Below are 25,790 nucleotides of genomic sequence, written 5' to 3'. Positions count from 1 at the left end.
AAGGAAGGAAGGAAGGAAGGAAGGAAGGAAGGAAGGAAGGAAGGAAGAAAGAAAGAAAGAAAGAAAGAAAGAAAGAAAGAAAGAAAGAAAGAAAGAAAGAAATCACACGAGGCTTGTGCCTGACCAAGGGGCAGAATGGTAATTATGCAGATAAAAACTACGAAGCAGACAGAAACGGAGTTACTTTCAAACCAGGGGAGACATAAGAAGTCTTACAAGTTTCTTCTTCTGTTTGGAACCGTCTTTATACACAAGGACCACAGCAGTTTTGAAGACTGGAAAAAGAGGAGACAAGGTGGTTACAGCACATAACACACGGGCTTTCCTCTGAACTCCGATAATGGACACTACAGTTCCCAAGAAGACAGCGAGGGGCATGTGAGCCAGCCCCGACCCCACCCTCTGCTCATTCACCCCATCCACACGGCTCCAGAGCCTCCTGAGATGACAATTTTCCAAAAACCACAGAAAGCCTAAGTAAATGGAAATAAACCCTCCCGCCCCACTGGAACCTTTTTTTTTTTTTTTAACGTTTATTTATTTTTGAGACAGAGAGAGACAGAGCATGAACGGGCGAGGGTCAGAGAGAGAGGGAGACACAGAATCTGAAACAGGCCCCGGGCTCTGAGCTGTCAGCACAGAGCCCGACGCGGGGCTCGAACTCACAGACTGTGAGATCATGACCCGAGCTGAAGTCGGACGCTCAACCGACTGAGCCACCCAGGCGCCCCTGGAACCTTTTTAAAGCAAGTTTAATCATGGTGTGATTTCAAGTTTAAAACTTCGCCAGAACGCATTTAACAAAAATGTACTGGTTCAGCAGCTGGAGGAACAGTACAAACCTCGATGATGATAACAAAGCTTACAGGGATTTAGATTTATGCCAGCTAACCTAATAAATAGTGCGCGCGCACACACACACACACACACACACACACACACACACACACACAGAGTATTGATAATTCAGGAGACAGAACTCATCTTTTTTGACCTAAAGAAATGAAAATGCGTTTATGAAACCAGAATGCCAATTGCACTTCTTGCAAATGGGGCTGAGTCACAGGAAGGATCCAGGGGCAGGGAGCTTGCCAGTTTATTCTTACAGTGTTTGAGGAGTAGAGGAGACCCAATAGTTGTGCACACTCCATAGAGTTCCTTAAACAATGCCAAGAATGGTGACCACTCAGTGACTCTGACTCTTCCTAGAGGGAAGGAAGAATGGGCGCCCAGGAGACCAGAAGATGGGCAAGCCCATCGCTGGCTCTTGGATGCAAGGACTCCGTCCCTCTTCCCGCTCTGGCCCCAAGAGCCAGGGCCCAGGTGGTCACACGGCAGCTGGAGGGGCCATGCCTGGTGTACCAGACCCAGGATCACAAAGGGATGGAATATTCTGAGCATTCTCAGGGAGAGGCTCCCAGGCCTTCTGGAGACCAACCCCAAGTGTGTGGCTCATTTTCTGTCCTTATAAATGGACATTTATTATAAATGAATCGGCTTCTCCTTGGTGCAAAATGCCTCTAACTTCCACTGCAGAAACCAGCCTGATGGTGTAAAGAAACCAGCTCTAGCCACTGGGTCTGGAATGCCCCTGGCCCTTCATGCTCACAGCATCCCACCCCTCAAGAGTTCCAGAGGGTCGGGGCGCCTGGCTGGCTCAGCCGGTGAAGCATCCAATTTTTGGTTTCGGCTCAGGTCATGATCTCACGGTTTGTGAGTTTGAGGCTCATGTCAGGCTCTGTGCTGACAGCACGGAGCCTGCTTGGGATTCTCTCTCTCTCCCCCTCTCTCTGCCCCTACCCCACCAGTGCTGTCTCTGTCTCTCTTAAAATAAATGAAAGAAAGAAAGAAAGAAAGAAAGAAAGAAAGAAAGAAAGAAAGAAAGAAAGAAAGAAAGAAAAAAGGAGGGAAGAAAGAAAAAGAATCCCAGAGGATTGACGGAGAGGTTCCCTCTCCAAAGTCCCCACTGGCCCAATAAGGCTGTACCTGCTCTGCACGGTGACTAACACTGGCACCTGAAGAGGCCCTACATTCCCACCGGAAGCCTTCAGAAATCACCACGGCCGGGACAATGGGTCCCTTTAAAACCAAGGGAGCTCCACCCCAGGACAGGGTGTCCAGTGACCTTAGTCTCAGAAGACCCACCAAGTCACTGGGACTACAGCTCAATGGGGTGGTTGCTATGGTTCTAAAAAGGCTACTGGCCTGCCTCAGTTTACCCTGACCTCAACTATCTTGGATCACGGCGGTGGGGCCACAGCGGTCCTCAGCAGGGGCTGTGACCACCTCTGCCTTAAACCCTCCCTGATCCCCTGGGACTAGTCTCACTCAGCTGACTGGAGGTGTTGCCCAATCTCTTCCACATGACCCCCACCAAAACTCCTAGCTACCCCTTGCCAGCCCCAAGCACTCCTCTACACCCCCAGCGGTGAACATCTAATACCCTGCAAGGCGGAAGCCTAGACCAACTATTTCTTTTCTTTTTTTTTTTTTAAGGTGATAATCATCAGCATTCAGTACAGATTAGCCATCCTGTGAGTAAGAACATCAAGGTGCTGAGGTATACATCAGTACATCAATTTGTTTCAGAGGAAAGCTGCGCTGTCTCCTGAGACGAGAGATTCAAATCAAAAGACAACCACGTTTTAACCCCAGGGCTGCCTGTTCAATGGTAATTACCCTGCCTCCCTTATAGCAACTCCTCTTCACTTCAAAAGGCATTTCTAAGGCTGTTTGCTCTGCCTTGCTACCTGAAATCACATCAAAACTGCCAAACATGACCTTGGAGGACTGAAAACCCGTAAGTAAGCTCATGATGGTGAGGACAGTCTGCCTTTACTCATAATCCTGGTTTGTTTTTCTCAATTTTTTAAAATTAATGTTTATTCATTTTCTGAGAGAGAGACAGAGACAAGAGACAGAGCGTGAGCAGGGGAGGGGCTGAGAGAGAGGGAGACACACAATCCAAAGCAGGGTCCAGGCTGTGAGCTGTCATGTCAGCACAGAGCCTGATATGGGGGCTCGAACCTGCAAACCGCAAGATCATGACCTGAGCCGAAGTCAGACACATAACTGACTGAGCCACCCTGGTGCCCTCTGGAGATGACTCTTACTTAATAAGCTTGCCTCCACCTCCCATAGAGCCTTGGGCAATTCTCACCTCGCTAACTATGGCCCCGGCGGAGTCTACAGGCAGTGTGATCACCGATCACTGGGGCTGGGTGTGCAACTTCCATTCACGCCCAGCACAGGTGTTGGGGACTCCCTTTTGGTGAGCCTCCTCCTCTCCCAGCCCCAGTAAGCAACCCATGGGGCAGGGAGCAGAATGCTGCAGAGTGGAACACACACTGTCCTCCCTCTGAGCCTGTGCCGCAAGAGGCAGCTAAAGCCCCAAACCTCAAAAACAGCCTGTTCCTGAACCCTTTGTAAACCACCCTGGAAACTGGGGCCAGCTGCCTATTCAGCACAGCCTGCGAATACAGGCGCTCATTTGGTTACATATGGTCTATGGTTGCAGTTTGGCTACAAATGACTTCTGGCCCTGAAAACCTAAAACATTTACAATGTGGCCTTTTACAGAGTAGGTTGGTTGACCCCTACTTTCTCCCACTCAAATTATTTTCTGGTTTTAAATCTGTTCATTTCTAACCCCAGGAAATCTGTACAATTCAGGACATAGTCGTGAAAAAGTCCCAATGACGGAACTCTGGAATTGTTCACCTGTAGCCCAGAATCAGAAACAGGTAGGTAAGACCGTTTGGGTCATTTACTTGGGAATCATACTTCCTAGAAATGACCTACCATGAAGCATCAGAAAGCTGCCAGCCCTTCCAAGAAGAAATTGCAACATAAGAAACACAACTGGTAAGTGGGGGGTGGGGGGTGGGGGGTGGGGGGTGGTAGGGAAAGAAAACACTCTCCTTACCCCTGCCAAAAGCACCCCGCCCCCATCAAAAGCTACCAACGTGTTATAATATCCCAATACTTTCTTGTATGACGCATGTAGTCACATATTTTTCTTGCACACTTCTACCCACCTTTTATTTTTTTAATGTTTATTTCTTTATTTTGAGAGAGCGCACGAGAAGGGAGAGGGGCAAACAGAGAGAGAGAGAATCCCAAGCAGGCTCCAAGCTATGAGCACAGAGCCCGAACCCACAAACCACAAGCTCATGACCTGAGCCGAAGTCAAGAGTGGGACGCTCAACGAACTGAGCCACCCAGGCGCCTGCCCACCTTTGTTATGCTTAATGAAATGGCATCACTACTCTAGAGGCTTTTTGAAAATGTTACAAAGGTCACTACGTTTTTCCGTGAAGGCTGAGTGATCTAAGTGAGAAGTTCAACAGTCTTTATGTTCAACACTCCGATTTTAATATCACTAGGATGTTCCACTTGGGGAGACTCTGTTCACATCGTGGGGGGAGGAAAAAAAGAAGTGTTCTGGTTAAAGAAGCCTTAAGCAACAACCTCTTGAAGGCAAGGTAAGAAAACGGAAATGCTAGATTTCCTTTATTTTAGGTTCCCACCCATGAGTCTTCTGTAGAGGCTAGGAGAAGACACAACATAAAACAGAAGCACACACTGTTGGTCGTTTTGCACCCAGAACGGCACTGCAGGCCGTCCAAGCATTCAAACTGCAACAACAAGCCGTATTTCCTAAATTACCCACAATTCCCGGTGTGCCAAATACAGTTTTCTCTCTCAAAGAGCATTTCACAATACGACCGCGTGAAGAGTCCTGATTACAGCAACTGCATCCATCTGAACCAGTTTATTGAAAAAAAGAAATCACGCACAAGCATCTCTACTTTTGCTAGTATTCGCCCTACTGTGATTGAGAAGCACCCCACAACTGAGCAAGGCACCCACCACAGGTGAGCTGAGAATCAGAGTCCTGAATCCCAGCACCACACACAACAGCAGAGTCAGCAAGGATAAAAGATGTCAGATTTGAGGTCGCAGAAAAAGACGGTGTTTTCATTTTTGCCCATCGGCTTTTCCCTGGTGTATTGTTAACCTGTTATTTTGAAAAGCTATGCAGAGCGGGGTTGGGTGGCTCAGTTGGTTAAGCGTCCGACTTCGGCTCAGGTCATGATCTCACAATTCAGGAGTTCGAGCCCTGTGTGGAGCTCTGTGCTGACGGCCCAGAGCCTGGAGCCTGCTTCCAGTCCTGTGTCTTCTTCTCTCTCTGCCCCTCCCCACTCCTGCTCTCCCTCTCCCTCCCCGCCCCTTTCTCAAAAATAAACATTAAAAAAGGGTTTTTTTAATAAAAAATAAAAAGAAAAGATATTCAGAACAGGGACGACAACAAACTCTTTCTCTGCCTGCGTGTTCGTACACGGGGCAGGCTTGGCACGGCCATTCCCTCCCTCCCACGTAGCTGGTGCTCACACTGGCCATACTTAACTGGAAGGTTTCATTCACTGTTTGTGACATGTTGGTGCTCAAGGCAGGAAGACCGGTTCAGATAACTGGAATGAACTTCATTTTAATAAATTGGGTCTTGGGAAAGACATGTTCTTGTTTTGGGAAATAAGCCCAGCCTCCCTCCCTGTGCCCACCCTCACCAGCCCTGTTCTGATACGTACCAAAGGCTGCCAGTTCTGGCTCCTTTTTCCACTTTCCCAGGGAGGCTGGCGGGTTTGGCCAAATCACGGTGGTGTGCAAAAGCAGGTCCCCCATGCTCAGATCCGCAACCTGAGAAGCACAGAAAAAAACTTGCAGGTGGTTGTTACAATATTCAGATTTTTAAGGTTTTCAAATCTGGCAGGCTGATGTCAATCTTATTTCACAAAAACATGGTCTTTAACAACATCTGGTCACTTTTTTTTTCTTTTTCTTTTAAATAGATTTCCCATGCTTTTTAAATTTTTTAATGTTGATTTTTGGGGCGCCTGGGTGGCGCAGTCGGTTAAGCGTCCGACTTCAGCCAGGTCACGATCTCACGGTCCGTGAGTTCGAGCCCCGCGTCGGGCTCTGGGCTGATGGCTCGGAGCCTGGAGCCTGTTTCCGATTCTGTGTCTCCCTCTCTCTCTGCCCCTCCCCCGTTCATGCTCTGTCTCTCTCTGTCCCAAAAATAAATAAAAACGTTGAAAAAAAAATTTAATGTTGATTTTTATTTGAAAGAGAGAGAGAGAGAGAAAGAGACAGAGACTGTGCACGAGTGGAGAGGGGCAGAGAGATGGAGACGGAATCTGAAGCAGGCTCCAGACTCCCAACTGCCAGCACAGAGTCTGACGGCAGGGCCAGAACTCAAGAGCCATGAGATCATGAACTGAGCAGAAGCTGAACACTTAACGGACTGAGCCACCCAGGTACCCCTGGTCACTTTGTTTTCTTTATCCCACATTTATCTACAAGAATTTCAAGACTAGAGTGGCAAAAGGTAGAAATTGGGGCCTCAAAATTCACACACAGTAGCCTGGAGCCTGGAGCCTGTCAAAATTGATCTATAAAACTGGCCAAGCTCTGTGTTCAAATAGAGACAGTTCCCCAAGAAGAGACAAATGGCCATTGATCACAGACATTCCCCCTAGAAAACTAGGCATTTCCACCTATGGCTTTAAATCCCCTTGGAGCCAAGGTTTTTCTGGAAAGCAGTGGAACCAATGATTTTTTCTTCTTCCAGCTCATTCTAAAGGTTTGATTTCACTTTAGAGGAGGAAGAGAGAAGCCAACTGAGGAGTCTGAAGAGTGTTCTTTCAGTATGTGCAGCGTGAGCTCAGGGATCCGCAGAGAGCATGGGGTGTGGTCACACGGCTGGGGGAGACTGAGCACAAGCCTGGTCCAGATGCGTCTTTGGGTCGTAGAGCCATCCAGACATGAGGCTGCGGCAGTCCAGTGCTGACACTTCCCAACAGCCACCTCTGCCTTTGTCACTGGAGTCCAGGGCCCATTTGCAAGCCCATCCACACCTCAACCTCCTGCCCACTCAGCAGCCTATTCACAGGGAGGAGAAGCATCTGGTCTCTTGACCTGCTCTCTGTGCAGGCACATTAGGGGACAAGGCTTTACAAACAACCAGAGTCCGTGGTCCACCCACTGATAAATACCAAACACTGCCAATAGGTTCCGCATCCAGAGATCAAGCTCAAGGCAGCATTTCAGATACTCCAAAACTTGATGTTGAGCTTCTCAAAGACAGATGGGTCATTTTGCTGCTTATAATCTGACAGGGTTTCTGGAAATAGCAGCAGCAACCCGGCAGCCCTCTGCTGACCACAGTGCCATTTGGCGTTGCTCATCCCGAGTCACCAAGTCAGATGCTGGTGCTGGGGATGCGGCTCCAGCAGTACAAAATCCAGTGGTGTCGGGGCACCTGAGAGGCTCAGTCGGTTAAGCACTGGCTTAAGACTTCGGCTCAGGTCATGATCTCGCGGTCTGTGAGTTCGAGCCCCATGACGGGCTCTGTGCTGACAGCTCAGAGCCTGGAGCCTGCTTCGGATTCTGTGTCTCCCTCTCTCTCTGCCCCTCCCCCGCTTGTGCTCTGTCTCTCAAAACAACGAATAAACGTTAAAAAAAAAATTAAAAACACAAACTAAACCAAAATTCAGTGGTGTGGTTACCACTATAGTGACTGGGGGATCAATAATAATAATTACTGACCTGTATTATTAGTAAGTAGTATAGCCAAGGATAAAAAAAATTAATCAATCTTAGTTTGTTTGTACATATGAAATAACTAGTCAACCACCTCCCAGAACAGTCTCAACTAAGGTAACTATAGTCTCTACTACCCATGCCCCAAGCATACGCACAAAAGAGGACTGTTTATACACAGAAGTCAAATTCCCAGGTACCATTCTGGGCCACCGCCTTAGGGGATATGTCTTTAAACATGATTGAGGGTCACTGGGGCAGATCATTCTCCAAACTCTACTTCCTTCTCCGACATAATTCTGTATCGGCACCCTCTGCCATGTGACTTTCTAGCACCTCCCACTACACCAGGCAAATCCCTGATGACTCTGCACGTGGCCATGTGCCTTGGGCCTCGGACTTGCCACAGTGAGTTTCCACCAGCCCTCCTGGGCTTCCACCGTCCATGGAAACGATGTGCCCAAGACAGCCACTGCTTCTTCAGCCCAGATCCCGAAAGGATGACAAGTAGAGTCATTTACGTTCTAGAGCTCACCAAGAAAGGCTAGAGTTCCGCTGGCCCACATACCCGAGTGTGGTGGTATTCACTGAGATGTTATTTGTCACATAGTGAAAAGGGACTGATGCGGTCCCAGTCCATGTGGTTATGCTCTGTTTTCAAGTTTCCACATGGCCCACGGAATAAGGGTGTCAGCGCTGCCCATCCTGGCCAACAGTATCTCTCTTGGCCTTCTATTTATCACCTTCTCAATTTTCTGCCCAAACCTCAAGACTAAGCTCTGCTTAGAAGTCTGGCCTGTTCTACTCGGCCACGTCTTTTGGGCCCAAAGGGGACATGCCCTCTTTGGTCTTTTCTTCATCCTACCTAAGCAAAAGGGATGCTCTACGTGGTCCAGCTCAACTCCGCAGGGTTTAACACGGGGAGGTTGAAGGCCTCCCAGCTTCATCATACAGTATTTTCTTGAACAGCTTTGTTCTTTGTGCACATATCTGCCCTCAGGGATCGCCTGAGGAAAGTGGCTGATGACAAGATGAGCTATGGTAACGTGTCCCTGGAATGTTACCATTTCGATAGTGACCCACCTTTCCCAACAGATACTGATAAATGTTCCTATTCATAACTGTTGACAAACTGTTCATAAATCCATTCTAGGTTTTTACTGGATATTGCCATTAAAAAGGAACTACAATGATCGGGAATCAGCTCTGTGGGAATCAGGACATAACCAAAGTTTCCATAATTGCTCCAATGTATGTGGCAAGGAGTGTGATAACTGATCTGTGCACTATTTCCCCAGGACCCACATTTCCCTCAGGTCTTGTGTTTGTGAAATTGAGACCACTCCATCCTTTTCAGTTTGAAGACCATCCTCAAAGAGAGATTGCATGGAACTTGAGGCCTTCTCCTTGCCTAATCAAGGATCGTTGGCTACTAAACCTCTGCTCCACTTTGGGCGCCTACTTCTTTCTTATTCTTCTTACAGGGTTAAAACACAATCTTCTGTTGCTTTCTTTGGCATCTTTTCCAAGCCTTGATCTTTCTGGGCTTTGGACGTCCTAATACGGAGATAGGATTTTCCTTCTCTTTAATACTGGTTCTCAGTTAAATGTCTCCCTTTATCTTTTGCACATTTCTTTTCACAAAATCTCAGCCCACAGGAGGCTATTTTGTACCGCACTTTGTCTCTTTGTTCCTCGCTAGAAAGATTTCTTACTTGATTGTCAGAATTTCATTGTAGAGGACGGGCAGTTTCACCAAAGCCATGTTCCCTTTCACGGTCCTTGACTTTTGAATCATATTCGTCTTTTTTTTTTTTTCCCTAAATGCTTTGCAATCCACTATCCATATCACTTTCTAGTCTTTAGCATAACAAGGTCTTTGCCCCCAAGGTCATTAAAATCCAGAAGCTAGCTTGATGCATCATGAACAATATAATGAAAATGTTCATTTCCCAGGCCCAATAAAATTCACTTCTGTCAAAATTAAAATAAACTAAAACACAGGGGAGGAAGTGTTGTGATAAAAAAATGTTTGCAGTATTGGGGTGCCTGGCTGCAGAAGCCTGATCTTGGGGTCGTGAGTTTGAGCTTCACATTGGGTATAGAGATTGCTTAAAAATAATAACAATAATAAATAATAAATATATATATATAATAAAAATAAATAATAAATACTTTAAAAAATGCTGTCAGTATTATTTGTAGTAGTCAATGAAACCAAGAGATCTGTCTAATGACAGGAAATTAAGTAAACCATTGTTCGCCCACACAATGAAATATTACACAATAATTTAAATGATTGTTTTGAATAATTTAAAACAACATGGAAGTTTTTTGTTCAATATTAAATAAACAAGGCATAAAATTATTTTCAAAGTATAATTATTCAAGCATATACAGAGATATAATTTTCTAAATCAAAGCAAACACCCAAACATTAAGAGTGGTAAGTGCTTTGAGATCGAAGAGATTTTTCTCCTTGTCTTTTCCCGTATTTTGCCCTCTCACAAGCATCCCATGGCTTTCTTCTTACAAAGGTTTTATAAGAAAATGAGAACTCAGTCCAGAGTAGCCGTGCCCACCTTTCCTAAACTCTTGATTGATTACATCATCTGCCAGGTAGACTGCGAACATTCTCATGCTCTGCTTGTCACACCGGTAGAAAAAAATAAATGGTGTTTCAGTGGAACACTGTGGATCCTCTAACACACCCTCCCGAGCCGTCAGACTGCAGCCCTCCATGCTGCCTTTGAGCTCCTCTGCAACTCTCTTGAAGGTGTAGGCAATGGTTGTCCAGTCGGGTGCTGACTTGACTTCCTCCCACTGTGGAGAAGCCAGTGTGTCTCCATTTGCAAACGATCACACTATTTCTTCATGTCTTATCCACACCTGTGCTAGTCCAGCTTTTCCAAGAAACCGTGGTGACGTCTGCCTGGTTCCCTCCTATCATCTGAGTAACATAAATGTCCTAATATGTCTTTGCTTTTACATCTAGAGGAGGGCCCATGATTTTACCTCTGTCTGAAAATCAGCCTTTAGCAGTCTGAAAACTTGTTTTGTTTCCCTGAAGACATCAAAATGAACCCGGACAGTAATCCTGTGTACCTTGAGGATAAGGCTGTTTTCTCTCTGCTTAGACTAAACAACCAAGTTTCCCCGCCCCCTTGTCTTTTACCCTCTTTGTCATCCCAGTAGGAGTGATTTTCTTCCTGGTTCCCTCCCAGCTTTTCTCCTTTCTTTTCTTTTAAAGGCAGAAAGCAAACCCGAGGAGAATATTCCAGCCAAATGCACAGAGGCAGTGATGAACGTTATTACATATCCTATCCCTCGGATTCATCTCAGTATTATCAGAATTTTTATTCACATAAGCTCTTGTCAATGACTCAGGCATTATTTATAATTTGCTCTCCGTTTTTCTCAGGTGTATCTGGCCCTGTCACTCTTTCTTCTAAGTAGGTTTTTAGGTAGACTTTAAAAAAAACAGATTTAGAGTCATCTGAAATTTTCATTCATTTAGCAACTATTGACTGAGCCCCTACGACAGGCTGAGCATTATTCTAATCTCGAGGGATGCAGCTTTGGCCTTTTACGGTGCTTACGGAAGCGGCCCAAGCCATGGTCATGGGGGTTCAGGCTCACACATAACAGAATAAAACCAGAGGTCCCGAGGGGGAAGGAATGAGACTCAGAGACGCGGTTCCGATATTAAGAACTAATTCAGCTGAGGAAGAAAGTTCACTTATAGCCTTGGATAAAGGGTAAAAGTTCCACCGACAAAAACAATACCTTCGTAACTCTTTCACTTACAAATAACACCTTCAGAAAACAATGGAACCAACCCAGCTTTACTGCCAGGTGTTCTGAGAGGCCGGCCCCCTTACCTCTTTTTTCTCACCGGTCTGTTCAGCAATGAGCTGGTCAAACACAGCCCCAAATTCTTCATGAATTTTCTGCATTTCATTGATATGACTTGCAACCTTGTTCATAGTCTTGATGGCCACTGGAAGAAAACGGCCATGAAAGGCAAAGGCTGTTCAGAGACGGTCACGGAGACACGGGCAGGGGGGGCGGGGGGCAGACCTCGGGGCCGGGGCCTCACCGTCCAGATGGTAGTGCTCCTCGCTCTCGGCATCCGTCAGGGCAAAGAGCTCCTTCAGCAGAAGCGGGTACTTGAGGATCCTCTGGATGGGCTTGATGAGGTAAGACTCGAGAGTGGCCGAGTGCTGCTGTTTCGGGTTCTGGGCATCTAAGAACGCCTTGAAAGCCGTGTCCGTCTTGGCTGGAAGAGATTAACACAGGCTGTCAGGATGGAACCTCCAAATGACCCCCTCCCCACCATTTCCCTCACTTTTTCCAAGGCGCCTTTCCACAGGACTGAGTGGAGAGTGTGTTGCAGGAAGAAGGAAGGCGGGGGCCCCAGGGAGACAACTGGAAGAGCCTGTCAGGCTTCTTTGTTTGGGGGCAATAATGGAGTCTGAGTAAAGGGATAACAGGGTTTGTAAATCCTACACCTGGGCTTTCAGGGGCTGCTGTTCATCCTCCTCGTACTAAGAACGTCTTTTTTTTTTTTTTTTTTTTTTTGATTTTTTTTGGAGTTTATTTATTTTGAGAGACAGAGAACGAGCAGGGCAGGAACAGAGAGAGGGGAGAGAGAGAATCCATGCTGCTAGTGCAGCGTCCGACGCAGTCCTCGAACTCACAAACTGTGAGATCATGACCTGAGCTGGACGGAACCAAGAGTCTGATGCTTAACTGACTGAGCCACCCAGACGCCCCAAGAATGTCTTTTTATTCTGATATTTTGACATCTGGGGGCCTTACAGACCCCAGAAATGCCCCTCCCAGGGGCTAGCCATTCCTACATGCAGCAAAGGACTCACCCACCGGGGAGCACACCTTTCGTATGCAAACCAACCAATGTGGAGTCCCCTACCCCCATCTCTTCTAGTGGGCCCTGACACTCTGGGCCGCTAATCCCCTGCCCTAATCCCCTCAGGGCCAGGTACCAGACAAATCAGGACTGCCCCTCTACCTCAGAACCCACTGAAACCCCCCCACCCTAAGCCTGCTTACCTTGCCTCGCTCCGTCCTTCGTGCAACAACCACAATAAAGTTGCCCACGTTCCCCCCTGGCTCCTGCTTCCTGACTGGCCCTGGTGCTTCCCAGTGTGGCCCTGTGTGGCATGTCTCGCCCCCTTCTTTGGGGAACTGTGGGTAACAAACTACCTTTACAAAGGCAACGGTCTCTCTGGTCTGTTCGCTTCGCCATATCTGAATACTCAGAAAGCCTACATGTTGAAACACTCCTTACCCTGGTTTTCTTAATCTTTAAAGCATTTCATTGCCAGTTAGAATCCTTTTTTTTTTTTTTTGAGAAAAGATATGAAAAAAACGAAAAAATGAGAAGCAGTGGTGCTCTGTAGCTCTGGGAAGTGGGGCAGGGCTGGGTCTCCCACAGCCAATGCCTTTTAAGATCTGTTCTATGTTAATACGCTGCTACCAGCTATTAGCATCTAGAGGGCAGCGCCTCCCTCCCAGAGCCCAGGACCGCAGAGTCCATTCAGAGGGAAACATGCATCTGACCTCAAAGAACCCAGGCAGCACTTTCTTCATCAGCCTGGTTTCTATCTGTGTCCCAGCAGGGCTGAAAAGCAGCCCTGGGGAGTTGAGGGAACCCAGACGAGCAACAAGGTACCCACCAGTGGGTAGTTGGGAAGACAAGCCTAATTAGGAAGACAAGGCTAATTAATGCCATCTAGGTGCAGAGAAACTGGGGGGAGGGAGAAGGAAATGAGGGCACAAAACGGGGGGAAAAAGGTACGATATATCAAAGTGACGTAACGGTGGGCATACCCTTTTTCAAAAGCTTCTGATAAAAATGTATCTCCGTCTCCAGGGATTAGCAGCGCAAGCGGAGACCAGAAGATGTTGTAAAAGGGCATCATGGATTGTAAACTGATTATTCTATCTTTATTCAAAGAAAAACAGCAACCATGTGAAGGTGGCCTCATAAAGACCACAATCTTTTCATCCCTTTTAAGCCCTGTGAAGAGGAATTAGACTGCATGGGGTTTGGGGCCACTGTTTCTCCTCCTGCCAAAGAGCAAATCTGGGAAAAGAAAGGACACTGGGAAGGAGTGGCCTGTGTGTCAGGAAAGCAAGGCCCAGCCCCTCCGATGCCCAGGAGGCTGTGGCTACTGTGCGACATCCCAAGTGTCTACTGCCCACATCTAGAAGGGGCGTAGGAATCCCCTCAAAATCCGAAAGCCCAAAACAATGGCCACTGGCATTTAATCCATCAACCATATTTCATGGCAGAACAAAACTCAGCTCTTGGTGAGTTAAGGGAGTCTCATTTTCATCCAACCTAGCCGTGAGCCTATTAAGAGTGAGACTTTTGGGACACCTGGGTGGCTCAGTCGGTTAAGCATCTGACTTCGGCTCAGGTCATGATCACACAGTTCATGAGGTCAAGCCCCGCATAAGGCTCTTGCCTCTCAGCACAGAACCCACTTTGGATCCTCTCTCTGCCCCTCCCCCACTTGCGCTCCCTTCCTCTCAAAAATAAACATTAAAACAAAAGAAAAGAGTCACAGACTTTTGTTCTCCAAGAGTTCTCTTCACCCTACCCTCTAGGCAACTTCGGCCATTAGAAAAATGTAGGTCATACCTAATGTTTCCAGCGATCATTTTGAAAGACAATAATATTTTTCAGGTGCAAAAAACAATGTTATTGGATTAAGAAAAAGTCTCCAGGGGCACAATTTAATCTAATTGAGTGATTAAAAGTAACACAAATTGCTCTAAAGCCTGTAATGTGTATATAATTTTACAGGAGAACAAAGTTCTCTAAAATTGTTATGTTAATGATCTCCTAACAATCAGCAGTCGGTTAAAGTTGAAAAAGAAGCCTGTATGCAGAACTCTATGCCCAATACAGGACACGTGAAAGCAGCATATGCGAAAAGCTGGGCCAGACAACGTGACAAGGAAATTCCCAGGCTCCCTCTAAAAAAGTTTTCTTTAATGTTTATTTATTTTTGAGAGAGAGAGAGACAGTGTGAGCGGGAGAGTAGCAGAGAGGCAGGGAGACACAGAATCGGAAGCAGGCTCCAGGTTCTGAGCTGTCAGCACACAGCCCGACACGGGGCTCAAACTCACAAGCTCTGAGATCATGACCTGAGCTGAAGTCGGACGCTTAACGGACTGAGCCACCCAGGCTTCCTTTAAATTTCATGTTGAAAATGTCCTTTGAATTTCATGTTGGGATGGGTGCCGTGGCAATCAACTAGCTCTACCAGTAAGTATGTCATTATCTGGGGCATGCTCTTCTGTCAACCGGAGACCTGCACTGTACTAATATTTCCTATAATAGGTTTTAAATTAAGTCAAGCTCATTCTCTCTGGCAGGAAAGCATAACATGGATAAATTATTTACGTATTCAGGGACTGGATCCGCAGCTGTGCACATGACAGCCACAGGGAAGTGTTAAGAACGAGCAGGCTGATTTCCAGAGATCCTTTGCAATCGGACTTTCTACAGATTATACTGTTTCCCAGGGAAATATCTTTTTTTTTTTTTTTTTTTTTTAAATCACCTATCACTAACATCACATGCTGAACTAGGGAAGCAAAACAGCTTTCTGGAGACTCTCAGCTTTAGCAGTGCTGGTGGTGGCTATTATCACACACCTAGGGAGAAAAACATAGGTGAGGGAAAGAGGCATTCCACCAAAAGGCCCAGTAAGTGTGCGAGGTTATAAGGAAATGAATGAACATTAGGAGTAAAGCAGGGATTTCTAAAACTCCTCTGTTTTTGCATAATTGCAAGATGACCCCTCAATTCTGGCCCCAAATAGATGAGTCAAAGCTTTCGTTATGAGAAGACTGGTAAGACCGTTAGTCCAAGATAGTAGGGGCACCTGGCTGGCCCAGTCAGTAGAGTGTGTGACTCGGCATCTCGAGGGTTGTGAGTTAGAGCCCCATGTTGGGCACAGACTTTACTTAAAAAAAAAAAAAAAAAAAAGACAGGGGCACCTGGGTGGCTCAGTCAGTTAAGCACCCGACTCATGATTTTGGCTCAGGTCATGATCTCACGGTTTGTGAGTTCGAGCCCTGCGTGGGGCCCTGTGCTGACAGCAGAGCCTGCTTGGGATTTTGTCTCCCTCTCTCTCTGCCCCGCCCCTGGTTGCTCCCTATCTTTCTCTCAAAATAAATAAAAACAAACTTAAAAAAAAAAAGACAGCAATGCATTTCACTTCTTAGTACCTTTATTTGTGTAACATCTATCTGGCACATCAATGACTCGTTGATTTCTGTCCCAAACCCCCAACCACAGTCAGCCACACAAATGTGAATCTACAACAGACATGCCCACCTGCCGCCCTACAACAGGCCTACCTTTCACCAGGACCTTGGGGACCTTCGTGTGGCTGGCGCAGAAGGCACTGTAGAGCTTGAAGCGGTCAGCGTAATACAGAAAGGATCCCCCCAGGGAGAACAGCACTTTCTGGATTCAACGAGAAAAACCGCAGTTAGTTCATGTTCATCCTCATCTAGAAATATCAGCAGGACACAGAGGGAGCCCACATCTGTCTGACCCTCCCCACACATCAGCACCATTCATACCTGTCACAGCCTTTCTTTGCTCCCCGACGGCCTGAAACTGACTATTGGAAAGGTCGAGGGCTTACATGTTTGTGGAGTTGGCCTTCTTGCTAATTACAGTGGAGATGTCACTGCTTCTCCAGCCCTGGGCCTTTAAATGACCTACCTGGGATGTCTGAATGTTAATGAGAAAATATAGATGGCATTTTGGAAAAGGCAGAAATCTCCTGAAATCTCTCATTAGCTCATCCCGGGAGGGGGAAGCGACAAACCAAATAGAGGCAAGAAATGCATACACCCCAAAAATAGAAGACACATTTCCCTGGTCACTAATTCCACCCTCTCCAATATTACTCCCTTGTCTAGCAGGGAGCAGATAAGAATGTAAGAAACATGCTTGGCTATGGGAATTAGATATCCTCTCCCAGCCCACACCCTCTGCCTCAAAAGGCTCAAAGATGGGTGATGAACTTCCCTATTAGAATTTAGTTTGCAGGGCGCCTGGGTGGCTCAGTCGGTCGGGCGCCCAACTTCGGCTCAGGTCATGATCTCACAGTTCATGAGATCAAGCCCTGAAATGGGCTCTGTGTGGACAGCTCAGTGCCTGCTTTGGATTCTGTGTCTCCCTCTCTCTCTGCGCACCCCCCGCTCATGCTCTGTCTCTCTAAAAAATAAATACTTTTTTAATTAAAAAAAATAAATAAAAGTGACGTTCCAAGAAAAAAAAAAGTTTTGGATTTCAATGTGCAATTTACCTAATGAGCAATGCACAGAATTCTGGTAGATGGTCTACTAAGAACAAAAAGTTTCTTTTCAACTACCCAGAATAGGTAATTGGAGACCTACACTTGTTTCCTATGCTTTCTACTTTTCCTCCTTTCCTTTTCAAGCCCCACCCCTCCCAACCTCACCACCCTGGCTGAGAGGGGTCCAGCAGGGACAGTTATCCTTGGAGATACACTCAGTAACTAAAAAGAAAAGATGTGAAAGAGAAAGCTCTAAACATAACCCCTCACGTTAACTGTATCAAGCCATTAGTTAGGTCTAACTTATTACTTACTTAGCATTTACCATACAGGCACCCACAGATAAAACATTAAGGCATTCATTTATTCTTCTGGCCTTAAAAAAATGATCTCAGGGCACAAAGTGTGCCCAAGTATGAGGGGTTTATACACAAAGACTATATTTACCCCAAGTTGCCCTTCCGTAGGACATCATAGAGCCACTCACTGGATGTTGGATGTAGCAAATTTCCAAGGGCACATTTTATCAAGACTTGTTTGACCTCAGAACTAGTTATATTTCTTTCTGATACTGCCTTAGAACTAGAGTTTTACGCAGTCTGAATATTGGAACAAGCTTTTATGTTTCTGGCCAAATGTACAATCAGAATTTAGACAGAGCACCAAGGGTAAAACCGACAGGGATAGGTGTGGGAGCAAAGGCAAGACAATCCAGAAGCCAACTGAGAGGTGCTGGAGAGGAGCTCTTGGGCCATGAATATTCAATATGCATCAATTGTCTTGCCTTCCTGGCAGAATGGAGACCTTCAGGTTATGCAATAAACCAGTAAAGCCACAGTCAGGGAAGAGTCCCGCTCGAGTGGAATTTAGAACTGTAACCGTTCAGAGACAGCTAACTCAAAGAATCCATGCAGCAATCCCTCCTAGAAGAACCCTGCTCATAATGCAGCCATGTTCATACTACAGTTCTGTTCACCTACCTCTCCTCAATTGATTCACTGAACCTACACTCAAAGAACCGGCGTCCCAGCAAGAGACTGGTAAGTGAATTTAATGAGTGTTGTATGCTTTAGATTAAAACCAAGTGTTTTAGGGGCGCCTTGGTGGCTCAGTCAGTTAAATGTCCCCCTTCAGCTCAGGTCATGATCTCATGGTTCATGAGTTGGAGCCCCGTGTCAGGCTCTGTGCTGACAGCTCAGAGTCTGGAGCCTGTTTCAGATTCTGTGTCTCCCTCTTGCTCTCTGCCCCTCCCCCACTCGCACTCTGTCTGTCTCAAAAATAAATGCTAAAAAAAATTTTTTTAAACCAAGTGTTTTAAGGAATGTCTGTAACCATTTATTTTTTTAGATCCTCATCAAACAACTTTTTTGATTAACAAATCACTGACCCTTGTCATGACTTTGAACTGTCTTAATGCACTAATTTAGAAAATACATGTTATCATTAAAAACACACACAAATGAACCAAACTGTATTTTGAATGGACAGCAGAACCACCCTGAGGATGAAGAGGGGAGAAAATTAATTCATCCAAGCAGCATTTGAACACACACACAAATGAACCTTATGCGGTATCCTGCCTGCAACTAAACTCTTCAATGGTTCGAGGGAAAAAAAAATTATATTCCACAGACACACAGATACATACACATATACATATCAGAGATAGGAAGGGAGGGAAATAATAAAGCAAACGTGGTCAAATGTGTTCACATTTGGGAAATCTGGGTGAAGGAGATCCGGGAATTCTTCCAGACTATTCTTGCAACCAGTCTCAAGACATATCCAAATAAAAACAGATGACTATATATAAAAACACATTTGGGGGCACCTGGGTGGCTCAGTCGGCTGATTGTCTGACTCTTGGCTTTGGCGTGGGTCGTGATCTCGCAGCTTCATGGGTTCGAGTGCCGCTCTATCAGTGCAGAGCCTGGTTGGAATTCTCTCTCTCCATCTCTCTCTGCCCCTCCCTGGCTCACGCTGTGTCTGTCTCTCTCAGAATAAATAAACTTAAAAAGAAAAGACTATATTCATATGCTAAGTGTATGAACGTGTGTATGTATACTGAATAGCTCCCATTGCAAAGGATCACTGACCCAAAAAAACACGAGGGAGAAAGGGCAGCCAAGTCCCTAAATGTGTATACTAACATCACTCAGCCATATCTTGGCAGGCTCTATGAGAGGTCGAAGCGTATGGGGGCCCTACACAGACAGCTGAACCTGAGTCCAACACAATGGCCAAATTAACAAAGCAAAGGGAATAGAAGGATGGTCATTTCAGCACATAGTACCAGAAAAATCACATTCACAGGCAAAAAAGATGACTTTGATTCCTACATTGCACCTTAACAAATTTAATTCAAAACAGATCCGAGACCATAAGGTACATGCCCCAATTACAAAGCTTCTGGGAGAAAACAGAAGAAAATGTTTATGACCCTGGTTTAGGCCAAAATTCCACAGCCAGGACACCAAAAGTGTGACCCAAGAAAGAAAAGATTTGAAAAATTGGGCTTCGTCAAAATTTAAAATTCCTGATCTTTGAAAGACACTGTATGACAAGAAAACATTTACAGATCCCGGTTCTGGTAAAGGACTTCTACTTAAGACCCAATAGTAAGAAAACCAAAAAAATCAATGGGCGAATGGTATGAATAGATCCGTCACCAAAGAGGATATGTTACAGGCAAACGAGCACATCAGAACATGTGCACCGTCATGTCATAAGGGAAATTAAAATGAAAGTCACAGCCAGATGCCACTACACATGCGTTAGGATGGCTACAATTATAAACAGAGACCATGACCTCCTCGTGAGGGTAAGGGGGAACCGCCGGTGACAAGGTACATTGGCTCAACCACGTGATCCAGTCACTCTACTCCTGGGTATTTAGCCAGAAGAAAAGAAAGCAGACATCCACACTAACACTTGTACACAAATGTTCACAGCAGCTTTACTTGCAACTGCCCCAAACTTGGAAACCACCCAAGTGTCAGAAAAGGTGGTAAGATAACAGAGATTGCTATACCTGTTAACCCGTGTGGGGGGTCACCACTGAGCGATGGCAAGGTTGGACTATTGGCAGATTGAGATACGCAGCCACAAGGATGAAACGTGATTAAACTAAGGACAGGACGCCACGTAAAAAGAGCACACGCTGCATGATGCCATTTATATAAAACTGCACAATGCAAGTTAATCTAACTAATCTATGGTATCACAAAGTGCACGCGGTGGCCTGGGGCTGACGGGCAGTGAGGGGCGGGAGACAGGAATCACCAAAGAGCAGGAAAAACACATTCGGGGCTGATCGTTATGGGTATGTACATATGGCAAGATTCATCAAACTGTGCAATTTGAATATATGCAGCATATTCTATGTCAATTATACTCGAATTTTAAAATCTGTTTTTTAAAAGCGTATGACGGTGACATGTAAGCCAACAACACTGTGCATGAAGCAGCGAGCTCTGTCATTTACAGGTGTAGCACAGGAAATTATCTGCAATAAAGGAAACCCGGCCAAGGAGGAGGACACAAGCTGTAAGTATCCTCACTACGGTACTCGTCATAAATCCTCATTAAGGCTATACGAACGCTGTAAGATGGAAGATTGTGTTCCTCCTGGATAATAATAAGCATTTCCATTAGGCAAAGTTTTCCAGAACAGGATAAATTAATTTGTTTACTGGGAAACCAAGGGTGCTGGTCTAATTTGCTAATAACAAGTATTAAAGGGCCCCACATAAACAGAACAAAAGGTCAAGCTTGGTCTATCTTCCACAGCAGAAGCTGGTAGACCTACCAGGTTTGATACATGTTGATGGCACTAGTGTCCCCTTAGCCAGACAAAGGTCCCCTCTTAGACTCCCTTCCTGAATGGACGCCACTGGAGGTCCAATGAAGACTCAACACCGTGAGCACGAGAACTGACCAGAAAGAGCACAGGCCCCCTGCTATCAGGAGAGTCAACCTGACCTACAGAATAGCCCCCCCCCATGACATTAGGAGGCAGCCTCATGCCTTTGGAGATGAGACTTACCTTAAATTGATCGACTTTCTCGAGCTTTTCCAAATCAGGGACCAGTCTTACTCCATCCTCCAGGGTTTTCAGAAATTCTACCTGAAACTCTACCATTTCGGTGAGGTTTCCGAAGAGCACGTCCAGCTGGAAAACGGAAAAAAATGTAATCCACTCTACATTACATTAGTGGTCAGAAACTTTATTTGCTTCCGATTTCAAAGCTCTTCTATCAATACTTATCAATTAAGATAATGAGCCCACCATGGGGAAGGGGGGAAAGGTGGGGGGGGCAGCTCCTCACCCTTTGAGCGCAAGCCAAGAGCTTAACAGGCAATCATTTGAGCTATTTATTACAATTAAGCAAATTCAAATTGCTCTCAGTGTTGCCTGTGTGCCTCGCTCCTTCTTCACCAGGTTCAACTGCAATGTGACCCTCCCAAAGTTAGGTCGTTTTTCCATCATACCTCATCTTGGGTGAGGAAAGTTTCTTTTTGAAGAGGTTTTAGGTATCTCTCCATGAGACAGTTTAAGTCCTAAGGGTTGAAAGATACTTCATTAGCACATCTAAAAGTCTGTAAAGCATCTAAAGAAGAAAAAACAGATTATGTCCGAAACGCTAACATTACACTCTTTAGGTCATTAAATTCCCTTAAAGCAGGAGTGAGCCCAAATTTCCTGCAATATGTTAGACTGCAGGCCATGTGGCCTCTGGCACAACTGTGCTGCTGTAACAGGAAAGCCGCTTCCTGTGACAGCAGCACAAACACATAAGTGAATGTGTGTGTGTGTGGCCACGTTCCGATAAAACTTTATGTGTCAAAACAGGCAGAGGGCTGGATTTGGCCTGAGGGCCATAATTTGCTGACCCCGGAGTTAAAGACTAAAATAGGTAATTAAAAACAGATCACAGTGTTGTGACATCTAACTAAATTATATAGTTATAGGAATATATAACTATTACAGTCATAGGAATGTATTACAATGTACGTTTTGCAGTGTGTGTAAAATGCACCTATTATAGTTATACATATTCGATAGACATTATGAATGATGAAGGAATAAATTACATAGCTACAGGAATATAACTAAATGTCTGAACACAAGTGAGAATAAAAACAAAACAGATGCCCTTCTGCCTAGACTCAAATTAGATCCTGAAAATGACACCTTTACATTTTTCAAAAACTCAATTCAATTTTAGTCTTAGCCCAATGACAGATTCAGAAAGGTCAGAAGGCTCACTTAATATTCTCCATCATCTCCTTTCTCAGTCGATCATTTACAAATCTCAAAGAATTGCTCTAAGAATTGATGAGCTTCCTTAAGACGCAGGAGAAATGAACGTTCAGAAGAAAGGCCAGATTCCAAGGGGGACCAAGATATGTCTCATTACCACCACCGGGCTTTGTGGTTAGTCAAGCAGGGGTATGAACCCACAGAGCCCCTCCTTGGAAGTGAGGGAAGGCAGCCCCGCTGGAAGGCAGGGCGGGACAAGGGGACATACTTTCACATAGGTGCGCTCCGTCTCCAGGAGCTCACAGATGACCTTGCGCAGCTTGTCAGCGTCGGTGAGCTGCCTCATGGTGGCCAGCTGAGGCCCCGTGCAGTCCTGAGGCGATGGGCTCGGGTCAGAGAGGTTCATCTCATGCAGACTGCGGCAAAATGCGGCCACCTGTTCCGTGCTCTGCGGAGCACGGTTTAAAAGGCAAGGCAGATGAAGTTACCCCTCGCTAGAGAGACCTGTCTGACATCTGTTCCGCCTCAAGATGTCCTTCCTGGTTAATGAACTGCCACACATGAATTACATCTCTCCCTCCCCCCCCCCCCCCGCCCCCCACCGCTCTGCACATATGAGAGCTCGGATGCTCAAAACAACCATAACAATAATTGCTAACACATTCCGAGTGCTCACCACACATGCCAGGCACTTGTCTGATGTAGTTAACCCTCCCGCAGGGTGAGTAAGGGCTATTAGCATTCCTACAAAACAGCTGAGACAAAGGAGGCCCAGAGAGGTTATGGAGCTCATCTGAGATTGCACAGCTCCAAAGTGGCAGAGCTGGGATTTGAGCCAGGCAGTGTGGATCAAAGCCTGTGTTCATAACTACTCTGCAAGAAGCATACAAATAAGGGGACAGAGAAACAGAAAAATGAAACGCATTCCACTCAAAATACAAGGCTAATTAATTAGCACACCCCCAGGTAAGTAAACTATACTTTGCAACGTCAGAAGATGATTTTATAAGCTAAGATTCTTTCTGGCTCTGTTAAAGATTGGCCCTAAGGCAACCTTCTAGATAATGACAGACACTCATATATTTTAAGAAAAAAAAAAAATTTTTTTTTCTGTCTCTATAGCTTCTCCGAACAGAAAGATACCTCCTCTGTGGGAATAAAGGCTGTTGGGCCCTGAATAAGGCTTCCGTGGGGGAGTCCAGCCTCCACCTAGTCTCTGTCCAGGATGATTCGGGTAGAAGTTGAGGGTTCTAGGATTCTAAAGTTCCAGTTTTCCAAGTTATGCAAGACAGTTCTCCAGAGCGTGGGTGACAGAAGTGCTGCTGAAAATCCCTGGGCCCAGTGCTTGGCCACCTCCGGCTGCATATGGGACTCACCTGGGGAACATGCCCAGCTAACCCTCCAGGTCAATTCAATCAGGATCTCCAGGATGGGATGAGCCAGCATATTTTTTAAAGCCCCTGGTGGAATGACTCCAGAGGCTACTTCGCAGCACAAATTCTAGTTTATTAATATTTGTCCAAATGTGCCACCCTACAAATGTTTGCCAGATATCTCCTCGAAGGCAGGCTGTCCACTCCTCCTCCTCCTCCTCCTCTCCCCGGCTTCCATTCTCTAATTCATCCCTCAGCACAGACTATTCCCAATCAACACGTGTGCAAATAAAGAACGACTTCTATCACCCACGTACCCAGGAAGAACATGAGAAGAACATCTTCCCCAAAACAACAGTTGCTGCCCAGAGCTGAAAGTCAGCGCTGGCATTTTTGTGCAGGGCAGAGGAGCTAAAACCAAGGGGACCCCATGGGGGCAATCTCTTAAACGCAGAGGAGGGCAGCCAACATTAATATGCCTTTTCTCCATTAGCACATCCCCAAGGGAAGGGAGCCTGGAATAAAGGCAGGACAAGGACTAGGGAAATCAGAACCTCACAAGGATACGTTAACAACAATGGCATGACAAGCCAAGAGTAGAGCCAAATCCACAAAATTATTCTTTCAATTCTCTTGCAGTGACCGCAGCTTATTCGCTGCTAGCGCTAACCCTAGTCTTATGTGCCAGAAGGTATTAGTCACCTGTCAGGGGCACTGTTCAATGTTCTCTATGGATTCAGTGTTCCAGACATTGTATATTCCCATGAAGAATCCTCCCTTCAGTGACTGACAAAAAAAAAAAAAAAAAAACCTAACCAAAATGGGCTCAACTGTATGTGAATTATATCTCAACAAGGCCGTTAAAAAAGAATTTAATCAAAGCTTGTTTCTGTAGAAACCAACTACACAGTTTTATTTAGTTATGTTAGTGTTTTACTAACTTGTCACCCTGAAACATCCAGTTTAAATATGGCTTTGTCTTAAAAATGGCACAGGAATAAAAGACCCGTTGTAACAAAAATGCTCACACATCTTTTAAATGATCCAGTGATGATTTATACCATCTGCATTATAACATAGACATGACGGGGGGTTGGGGGAGAAAACCTCACCAAAACTAAGATCCTGTGGGCGAGAAAGTCTGACAAGTAACTGCCCTGCTCTCCAGCTTTTCCCACCTGACTTTTACCGTTTAGATTTAGCGTTCTGCAAAGGAAACTAACGCAACAAACGTATAACTGGCACCTTTCCTTTCACAAAGCTTTTCTAACCGGCCCGGCACTAACCACAGCTACCTGTCATTTCCCTGCAGATGAACATCAAAGCTACTCCTCATGATAAATAAATCCATCCCTTCGTTCCCATCAGAGATGCAATACACCTTTCTGCACTTTTATCATTTAGACAGGTTACCACGTGAAATCCAATGTCCTCCTATGGTATACCAAGGGCGCCTCACACTTTCAGGAGGGGCCAAAGTTACAACCTGGGGACTCTGACACATAGCAAAGGCACAGGAGTCCAGAAGACACTTCCCTTTGTGCTCCCAGTTCTCACTACACTGACCTGTTGCCATTCTCCCCAACATCTACGTATAGTAATGGAAGGTGTGGGAAGGTCTTTCCAGGTTTTTATTCCCTTGGTTTCACCACACTCTGAGGTTTCCATTTTCAAGACTGTGAGGAGAGCTTCTGACTTTACCTGTGTGAAGTTCACTACTCCTAAGGTCTGGTATCCTTATTTTAAGCAGGTCCAAGGGGAGAGCTAAGGTTAGTGGGCTGTGGGCTAGGGCTATGGTGCATCAAACCTAGCCACGTCCTATCCAACCTCACTCCAGACACCCAGCCTACTCCTCTTTCTCCCGCTCTGAGCCAAGTTCTGGATTCTATTAGGAAAAACCTTTAGCATCCCAGAGACACCCCCAAATTCCCTTAAGTCCTCTTCTGAGAGTTCAAAGCCTTAGGCATCCCTTCCTTATTAGACACAATCCTCAGCTTAGGACAGATTTAGCTAGGTGGTCTCTAACACAGAGGAGGGGGTTAATGAAGTTTCAACATGGGCAACCCTGTTCTCTGATTCAAGATATAAACTCTCGTGAGGAACATGGACGCAATCTCAACATGGACGAAGTCTGCTTACTGTCAATTCCCTGTTATTTAAATAAGGAATAAAAAGAATTCCAAGTTACAGTGCATACTG

General features: G+C 45.7%; 1 protein-coding gene across 7 annotated transcripts in view; it reads right to left on the bottom strand.

Moving 5' to 3' along the window:
• TIAM1 (TIAM Rac1 associated GEF 1) overlaps positions 1-25,790 on the bottom strand; it is a 395,754-nt gene that overhangs the window by 10,498 nt on the left and 359,466 nt on the right. For all 7 annotated transcript variants that reach the window (XM_040484060.1, XM_040484063.1, XM_040484059.1 and 4 more), the window contains 8 exons: positions 22,487-22,666; positions 21,447-21,515; positions 21,001-21,126; positions 16,003-16,111; positions 11,702-11,881; positions 11,484-11,602; positions 5,592-5,700; positions 217-275 (listed from right to left, as the gene is read on the bottom strand). In XM_040484060.1, coding sequence (XP_040339994.1) covers positions 217-275; positions 5,592-5,700; positions 11,484-11,602; positions 11,702-11,881; positions 16,003-16,111; positions 21,001-21,126; positions 21,447-21,515; positions 22,487-22,666 — 951 coding nt within the window. The remainder of the gene's footprint in view (positions 1-216; positions 276-5,591; positions 5,701-11,483; positions 11,603-11,701; positions 11,882-16,002; positions 16,112-21,000; positions 21,127-21,446; positions 21,516-22,486; positions 22,667-25,790) is intronic.

Source organism: Herpailurus yagouaroundi, unplaced genomic scaffold (genome assembly GCF_014898765.1).
Source record: "Herpailurus yagouaroundi ecotype Mexico unplaced genomic scaffold, PumYag 162, whole genome shotgun sequence".
Taxonomy (NCBI): domain Eukaryota; kingdom Metazoa; phylum Chordata; class Mammalia; order Carnivora; family Felidae; genus Herpailurus; species Herpailurus yagouaroundi.
Note: the sequence above shows the minus strand (reverse complement) of the source record. Positions and strands in the feature narration are given on the sequence as shown.